General features: G+C 40.0%; 1 protein-coding gene across 3 annotated transcripts; it reads left to right on the forward strand.

Moving 5' to 3' along the window:
• Positions 1 to 691: 691 nt before the first annotated feature.
• On the forward strand, positions 692 to 8,061 carry LOC146494480 (poly(rC)-binding protein 2-like). Of its 3 annotated transcripts, none has more exons than XM_085145431.1 (13): positions 692 to 798; positions 2,315 to 2,465; positions 2,800 to 2,823; positions 2,913 to 2,945; positions 3,065 to 3,181; positions 3,275 to 3,406; positions 3,515 to 3,643; positions 3,757 to 3,831; positions 4,049 to 4,108; positions 4,463 to 4,535; positions 4,621 to 4,676; positions 4,840 to 5,009; positions 6,125 to 8,061. In XM_085145431.1, the coding sequence occupies exons 2-13, from the start codon at positions 2,397 to 2,399 to the stop codon at positions 6,159 to 6,161; spliced, it is 975 nt and encodes a 324-aa protein (XP_085001557.1). In that variant the 5' UTR covers positions 692 to 798; positions 2,315 to 2,396; the 3' UTR covers positions 6,162 to 8,061. The 3 variants fall into 3 exon arrangements, with proteins under 3 accessions (XP_085001557.1, XP_085001556.1, XP_085001558.1); XM_085145430.1 differs by lacking the exon at positions 692 to 798 and adding an exon at positions 1,396 to 1,567; XM_085145432.1 differs by lacking the exon at positions 692 to 798 and adding an exon at positions 1,397 to 1,567 and having other exon boundaries at positions 4,049 to 4,090.
• Positions 8,062 to 8,829: the final 768 nt, after the last annotated feature.

Below are 8,829 nucleotides of genomic sequence, written 5' to 3' on the forward strand. Positions count from 1 at the left end.
GCAGAGTTGAAGATGCTAGAAATGAGTACGTCAGTACTGAAGGTACATAATTCAAAATATAGTTTTGCCATCTGTGGCTAGTTTCCCTGTTTCTAAAAGCTCTGATTGGGGAGATTCTTTTTTTAATAACTCACGCACCTGCGTAATTGGGTTAGACCAGGGGTGGGCAATTCCAGGCCTCAAGGGCCGGTGTCCTGCAGGTTTTAGATCTGACCTTGGGTCAACACACCTGAATCACATGATTAGTTCGTTACCAGGCCTCTGGAGAACTTCAGGGCATGTTGAGGAGCTAATTTAGCCATTTAAATCAGCTGTGTTGGTTCAAGGACACATCTAAAACCTGCAGGGACACCGGCCCTCGAGGCCTGGAGTTGCCCACCCCTGGGTTAGACATCACCTTTTCCTCTGGTTTGGTTATTTTTTTTTCATCAGATTTGATGAAAATGAGCTGCGATGTAAATATGCCACAGTAACCTCTTCTGTAAAGGAAATATTTGCCATTTATATCATTGAGCAGATCAATAAAGATAAAAAAACAAACATGTAATCATGTGATGTGGCCTTCAAACTCACAATTTCTCAGTCCAGCTGAATCCCTGCTGGAGATTTTGGATCTCCCATAGCTCTCTGCCTTGATCATCAAAATCCCAAACACTAAAATATTTTGTGGAAGAATGTCGTTCACACCTTCAGAAGAGAGACTTTGAGAATCAGTCCTACAGCATTCTGACGAAGTTTCAGCAAGTACAGTAGTGGTCAAATTCCTTACTAAGAATGACAACGAGGGATTGCAAATAAGTATGTGGTTAGATTACCTGGTTAATATGGTTTCATTTGACAGTTGGTGTGACAGAGGAGGATGTTAGGGATAGGGATAAGGTTGCAGGAGATGATCCACTGTGGTGATCTCACTAAAGGAAGAGACGAAGCAAAGAGGAAGGAGAAAATGAATCCTATATTGTTGTCATTATTACATTTAGTAGGACTAGTAGTATTTCAACCTCTGTGACAAGGGAAACCAAATATGGGATAAATAAATTACCAGTAATTACCATATTAGCAAAGATATTACCAGTATCTTCTACTACTACCGTTTTTAGTTTTTATTGATGTTTTTTTCAGTATTATTTTTGCTTTTGGTTATTAATTTATAGATATTTGGCAGAAACAATATGAACTTATTTGTGAATGAGAAATGTACACATTGTGAATGTATACAAATAAATAAATAAATAAATGGTATTTGTTGCGTTTGGGAAAAATATATAGTATAAAATAATTTTTTGCTTTTTTCGTTTTATTTAGTTATATTTTTGTTTTGTACTGTACGGAGTGAATATCACGTCAATGGGCGGGGCTGACCTAGTTGAGGGGGCGGGGCAATAAAGGGGTCAGAGTTGAACGCGTTTTGTCTTTTGTGCGAAGCAGAGGAGGAGAGTGGAGTCCGATCGAAAAGCGGCGTCGCTTCCCTCTTCCCCAGATCCTTTTAAAACTCCCTCCCGAACCTCTCCCCTTCTACCCTTGCCACCCTACCCACCCCCTGAACACACTTCCAGGGACGGTTCCGGTAAGTCTTCCAGCTTTGTGTATATGTGTGTTTCTCCCCTAGGAGTGAAGGACAGGGATAACTCAGTGCGGTTCGTAGGCCGCGGGATGCGACTAGTTGCTGGATGCTAACGCTAGCGTGCTGGATGGAAAATCACTGATTTGTATTTTTAGCTTGATGGTGGAGCAGGAGATAGCTTCGAAATGCTATATTATTTTTTTTAAGATAGAATGGTTAAATCTGTTAGCACTCAATCTGTACACGTAGCTAAACGCGAGTGTTTTGAGTGGAAAAATGTTTTGGTGCAGCTAACTTCCTCTTACCATCGCTTGCGTGACTAGCTGGGATGCTCATTTCAAACAGGATTTGATGCCATAACGTCACGCTGTTAGCTTTCTCTTGTTAGCTTGGTTGTGAAGTTTATTTAAAGCTACGGTGATTTTTTTTTTTTAAATGATTGTTTTGAGCAGCTTGTGTTGACTGCAAGAGTTAAAGAGATGTCGCCACCGCTGTAGAATGCCAGAAAATAGACACGACCGCCGAGGGACAGTGGGTCATTGTGCACAGTGAATGAGTGGACTCGGGCCAGTCTAATGTCAATTACCGAACTGAAACGTCTTTCTTTCGACGTGGCTGGAAAACTGCGTTAAAGTCTACAAGATGTGCACTGCCCGCATCACTTCACTGATTTGCATTGACAGCAGATGGCCTCACACTTTCCACCAACTACGCTTGTCTCTGACTGTTAATTTTTCCACTCTGTTGCAGACGTTCAGCCAGTGACCAAAGACTCACTTTGTTGGCCAGTGTTGAGAGCGCGTGCGAGTGTGTGTTGGATTCAGCTGCAGCAATGGACTCCAGTTTGGTTGAAGGAGGACTTAATGTCACCTTAACCATCAGGCTTCTCATGCATGGGAAGGTGAGTGTGACTGCATGCAACTATGGATAGACTGAAAATATATGAAAAGCTGTTATCAAACCCTTTATTGACTGCAGATCAGTTTTTGCTGTGTTGGGTGAAAAAAATAGGTCAGCACAGGTTTTTGGGATTATTGTAACTATTTATATGACTGTAAAGGCTTGCATGTGATTCAGGCGTGCAAAAACTCCAACATTCCAGCACTGATATAAGATTTAGATTCTATAAGGACCTTAAAGTCTGCATTCATTCCTTAAAATTAATCTAGCTGTAGTAAAAAAAGAAAACCGCAAAGTATTGTTTTAACACCAACTTTTGTTGTCATCTTCTGTAGGAGGTTGGAAGCATTATTGGCAAGGTAAGCTGGTTTTACTGCCAGAACGATGCTATCTGTGGCATGTCCCTTGGTGTGTTTTGTAAATATTGTTTTCTATTCTTTATCTACAGAAAGGCGAGTCTGTTAAAAAGATGAGAGAGGAGGTAAGTTTGTCTTTTTCCAACAATCAGGAAAGAACATGTCAACATTTACTGTGACTCATGCGTCATATGACAACAAAGCAACTGATTCAATTTTTGTTGTTTTTCCTGTCTCTTTGCAGAGTGGTGCACGTATCAACATCTCAGAGGGGAACTGCCCAGAGAGGATCATAACTCTCGCGGGACCTACCACCTCCATCTTTAAAGCCTTTTCCATGATCATAGAGAAACTGGAGGAGGTTAGAATTGTTTTTTGTATCTTACATTAAAGATGTAGCAGCTACACAAGTACCACTTTCTAAAGCCTCCTGTTGTATCCGCTTCCCCTACAGGACATCAGCACTTCGATGACTAACAGTACGGCCACCAGCAAACCACCAGTCACCATGCGCCTCGTTGTACCCGCCAGCCAGTGCGGCTCACTCATTGGTAAAGGTGGCTGCAAGATCAAAGAAATCAGAGAGGTTTGTCTGCTGTATTTTAGTCTTGTATGAATTTCAGATCCTGTTGTGGGTTTTGTTTGTTGTTGTTTTCCCCTGATCTGTGTTGTAACTCTTGCTGTGACTTTGTAGTCTGCAGGAGCTCAGGTACAAGTAGCAGGGGACATGTTACCCAACTCAACAGAGCGTGCCATCACCGTTGCAGGGACTCCACAGTCCATTATTGAGTGTGTCAAGCAGATCTGCATTGTCATGCTTGAGGTACAAACATTGTTTAATGTAATCCTGATTTTTATGATTTTGTAAATGTGCTCTGGACACTGATACTTTACATAGTTATTGATAGTTAAAGGTGAATATTTCTGTTTTTCTAGTCTCCACCAAAAGGAGTGACCATCCCATACAGACCCAAACCCTCAGGGTCTCCTGTCATCTTTGCAGGTGGTCAGGTAAAGTAATAAAAGTACTTTTTTTTTTTTTTTTTTTTCTTCTTCTTCTTCTTCTTCTTCTTCTTTTTTAAACACTTTTATTTTAACAGAGTTTAGTTATGGTATTCTAGTAGCATGCCTGGCATTGCTCCTTGTAGCAAGGACAGAGGACTGATTGATATTGGAGTGCACCATGTCACACTGCCACACCCTCCTAAGTGCTATTCTCTCCTTGCAGGCTTACGCTGTCCAAGGGCAGCACGCCATTCCACAGCCTGATGTAAGTGAAGGGCCCTCTGTAAGTGATCCAATATATTTGCAACTTCGGTCCGGGGAAGCCATACCACCTTTTTATTTCATCCCTCTTGACTTTTTTTTTTCCCCTGCTGCCCTTCCCACAGCCACCACTGCTTGAGACGCACATCCATTTAACAGTTCCAAAGATTATAGATTCAAATCCTAACATAAATATCTTAAAGCAAAATCATTGATCCCATTTTTCATTTCACAATTTCATGATTTCCACTCATTATCACAACCACCACTTACACAAGGGAAACAACATTTCAGTCTTAAAGTTTATTTTCAGTGTTTCTTAACACATCCTTGTCTGTCTGTGCTCTACGTATCTTTCTTTTTTTTGTTTCAACAGCTCACCAAACTTCACCAGCTGGCCATGCAGCAGAGCCCCTTTCCCATTGCACACAGCAACCAGGGCTTCCAGGGTAGGTGTACTTCCTGTGAGGAGGAATTTGATTGCTGTCTGTTTCTGTTAATCCATGCAATCAACTCACTCTTGTGTTCTTTCAGCTGGGATGGATGCCTCTGCACAAACTGGCTCTCATGAGCTGACCATTCCAAACGATGTAAGTCAAAATTAATGTGACTTTGATTTTTTTTTTTTTTTTTCTTAACAGAGAAACTTGCTGATTTTCTGAGTAGCTCGTTTCGTTTGAATTGGCAACCTTTTACTTTTATTTTATTGCAGTGAAAGTATTGACATAGTGTCATGTAATTATTCTTCCCCAGCTCATTGGCTGCATCATTGGCCGTCAGGGCGCAAAGATCAATGAGATCCGTCAGATGTCAGGGGCTCAGATCAAGATTGCCAACCCTGTGGAGGGCTCAACTGACAGACAGGTCACCATTACTGGCTCCCACGCCAGTATCAGCCTGGCTGAGTACCTGATCAATGCCCGGTAAGAAAAAAGCCACAGGCTAGTGCAAAATGGAAAGAAGATGGCGCTCTCTCGCTGTCTGTTTTTAAATTCTGACATTGTGCAGCTGGTCAGTTTTGAAACGCATTAATGGAAATTGAGTTTTCCTACCATTTGTCCACTTGACCAACTAGTATCAATCAGAAGCAATGGATTCCTCACATAAGAGGAAACACAAGGAGCGCTTCTCGTTTAATTAGGTTACCGAAGATTTATTAGAATTGGACTACTGGCAGTTTTTAACAGTCACTTCATTACCACAGCTCTCGTAATAATTTCATTACCCCCTCTTCCAGCTGTGACACTGTCCCACTAGAATCTAGGGCTGACAAAACGGGCCAAAAACACAGGATTTTACCATTCAAACAGCTGTTTGTCCATTATGTGCACAAACCAATGAGATATAAGTGTATGTAGTCTAAAATGTACAAACAAATCTGTAGCAGAGTTGGGTTGATCACTGCCGTCACTACCACACAGTTGTTGATTGATTCGCTTTCGCCTGACCAACATTTTATTTGCAGCCAGTGTGGCTCCTGTTTATTATGCTTTCAGGGTTTTTTTTCCAAACCTAAACATGTGGAAAGGTTGGCTGTTGTGAATAGCTGTAGTGGTAATGGTATAAGAAAGCGCTTTAAAAAACATTGACATAACATAGTTTACCTCAGTTTATCAGCCAATAAAGGTCCAATTATCCTGCTGTAATTGGTAAACTAAAATCATTTTTCGCACCCCCAATTCTCCAGCAGCAGCTAAGCTTGCTGTACAGATGCAGGGTGATTTTTAAAGCAGGAAGTGGGGTCACACGGTTCATTATCAGGGCATATAGCACATCAGTTTGCTGGAGGCAGGTGTTGATTTCCTGATAGATGGGCAGTTTGATAATCAAGTGTATTCTGTGGAAAAATCTCATCCTGCTTAACTCAAACTGCCAGTCAAAAGACCTTGTGTAAAACGATAGCAGAAATCTTCACTCACTCAGATTGTCCACAAGTCTGAGACTTTTTTTAATTAGTTTTCAAATACAGCAACATGTTTTACTGATAATCTAATTTGTTTGTTTTAAACAGTGTTGGATTTTTCTGTTTTCTGCTCAGGCTGTCATCTGAAGCTACTGGACTCGCAGCCAACTGACATGGAGATCCTCATCAGCATCTAACGTAACCCCTCCCCCAACTTTTTACCAAGAGGTCCCTTATTGAACTTAATGCAAAAACCAAGTACTATAAACTCACTGTTTTCTCCTCTGCTTTGGTTATACACCTACTCAGTTGTAATTACACCATTATCATGATATTGGTATTTTATTTATTTATTATGTTTTTAAATTCCCTTTGCATATAGTTTTTAAGGACTCCTTCTGTTGTATTTTTCCCTATTATTTTGCTGTATATCTGTATGATCTTCTTGATATACTGTAGGTAAAATTTTAGAAAAATCTGAAAAGGCATAAATAATGTTTTTCTTATGTCAGATTTTTCTTAGAAAATGTAAAAATGAAGAAAAAAACACACAATAACATTATAGATGGACTGTTCTTTCCCTTCCTTTTAAATATCTATTTATTTTTATTTAATACACAGCTCCTCGAATATGTAGAATTTGTTGGTATTTGCCATCTTCTGTTTGAGGCTGTACTTCCTGAATGAGGCATTGTGGGTTTAACGGGTCTCACTGGGTCTAAGTGATCTTCAGCTGAAGGTGTATGCAGGGAAAACCCTTTAGTCCGAAGGTAATTTACCCCTTGTCTAGTGCGGGTTCAGATGAGAATTTTTTAAGCTACATCATGTCTCACCTCTAATTTGCTGAGTAATTATTTTGTGTCATTCCTGTATTTCCATCCGTTTTATTTCTTGAACCAGAGGCCTGCACTACGAAGCGGGATTTGTGGTTAGCGTCATAACGCCAGGTAATCTTGGGATCTGAAGGTTACACAGTGGTTCAGTTCCTTAATGGGACACATTGCAGTGATAACTTGGACCACACACATGCATGAGGTAACAGATTAGCATATATAAAAGCATCAACTGGTCAATCGGTTTTGAGTAATTAACTGGTTTTAGAAGATACCTTTGGGTAGACTGGATCTTATGAAGTAAGGGGTGTTCTGAGACGGTCTAACCTCAATAGCGTTTTCTGACGAGTACAGCGCACATACAGGTTTGAATTATGTTTTTCTGTTTGTGCTTTACACGCTTCCAAGGCTTTTTAATGCCACCAGGTTTGCAGCTTGAAACAAAAATGCTAAAATGTCTCATTTGCCATAAGATGACGTCTGAGGAACACATCAGTTTATTGGAATACACATTTGTAATGATAGATCTACTCGTGCCTTAATGATAGGGCAGTGATATTAATGAGCCTATCTTACTCATTTACACAAAGCTTTTACCGGCTTTGGCTGCAGAAACTCACATATTTGTTAGGGGATTATAGTTAAGAATTTTGTGGCTCATTGCTATATTCAGAAAAAGCTTTGACTTACCACATTGATATTGTGGCATGATGTCGGTTATAGTCGGACACTAAGAAGGCATCGTAGGTATGCTGAACCTGCTTCGTAGTGCAGGCCCTGGGATTTTGAGCATTGTTGTGTATTGGATTCTGATAAGGGTGGGTGGGGCTTTGGTTATGAGGAGTGGGCTTAAATAAGAGGAAAATATATTCTTTTCTCTTAAATTACTAAGACCATGGTGGTGATGATAAATAACATTGAAATGTTTGTTTTAAATAGAGAAATATTTTTTTTAACTGCAGGGAGGGGGAATGCTGCAAGGGGCAAAACTACAAGACATATTGGTCTTTAAGTATATTATGCTGAGGTATTAAATTATGATTAATTAGAAGGAGAATTATAGAATTAACACTAGTTTCCTGCTATCTTTTTTGCCTGGGTCAGATTTTATTTTTTATTATTCTTTGCAGGATGAAGAAACTCACGTTTTTGTGCACGTTTTTGAAATATTGTAGATCTGGGTGCAATTAAATTGTTGAAGAAATGAAATGCAGAAATAAAAGATGTGAAATGCTTAAACAGTCCTTTGTTCTTCTTTTTCCTTTTTGGTACCATCTCATGGGGATTGAGACCTTTTTTTTTTTTTTTTTTGTTTAAAATACAAGGGGAAAGGGGGTGGATCGGGGGGGAAGAGACTTCTGCCTGAAGTCTAGAACCCATGGGCATTACCAAATAATGTGTCATGCCTTGAGAGGCCTTTATTACAGCCACCTTCAGTTGACCCATGTTTGTGGGTCTTTTTACTTTTGAGTCATTGCACAAAGTATACCGTGCTGTGTTCTGAGCAAAGAGTGGAGCCCTGTATGCTACAGAATTCATCCTGCTACTTCTGTCTGCAGTCACATTATTAATAACCGCTGGTGACCCGGTTCCACTGGGAGCAATTCATGTCATTGCCATAACACTGTCTCCACCTGTTTCTCTTGCCATTGTTCTGGTGCAAGTTGGTTTCATTTCAGACTTTTTTTGTTTTGGGGTTTGTTTCCATCCAAAAGTGTTTGCTCTTTTAGAAGTTTTCTGGCTAAATCTAATCTGGCCTTGCTGTTTTTGAGTATAACAAATGCTTTGCACCTTAATGTGATCTCTTGATTTTAGGCCTTAAATGCCCAATTTTCTTTCTTTCAAGACAATTTTTTTTTCTTGACCAAATATTTGATTTGATTTGGCGACTGCTAAAGTTTTACCCATTCTTCTTTTTTAGTTTTGTTTTCTTTCAACCCGTTGATGGTCTTCTTCCCTTGCACTGAAATAAAAGACTGAATGAAAATACCGGTCAGTGCTTCACCT

This window comes from Neolamprologus multifasciatus, chromosome 20 (genome assembly GCF_963576455.1).
Source record: "Neolamprologus multifasciatus chromosome 20, fNeoMul1.2, whole genome shotgun sequence".
NCBI classification, from domain to species: domain Eukaryota; kingdom Metazoa; phylum Chordata; class Actinopteri; order Cichliformes; family Cichlidae; genus Neolamprologus; species Neolamprologus multifasciatus.

Bases quoted from the DNA above. Each gene is read 5' to 3' on its own strand.
- LOC146494480 (XM_085145431.1), top strand. From the start codon at position 2,397: ATGGACTCCAGTTTGGTTGAAGGAGGACTTAATGTCACCTTAACCATC. The intron at 3,832-4,048 runs GTAAAGTAATAA...CTCTCCTTGCAG, and splicing joins TCATCTTTGCAGGTGGTCAG to GCTTACGCTGTCCAAGGGCA. The intron at 4,677-4,839 runs GTAAGTCAAAAT...ATTCTTCCCCAG, and splicing joins AGCTGACCATTCCAAACGAT to CTCATTGGCTGCATCATTGG.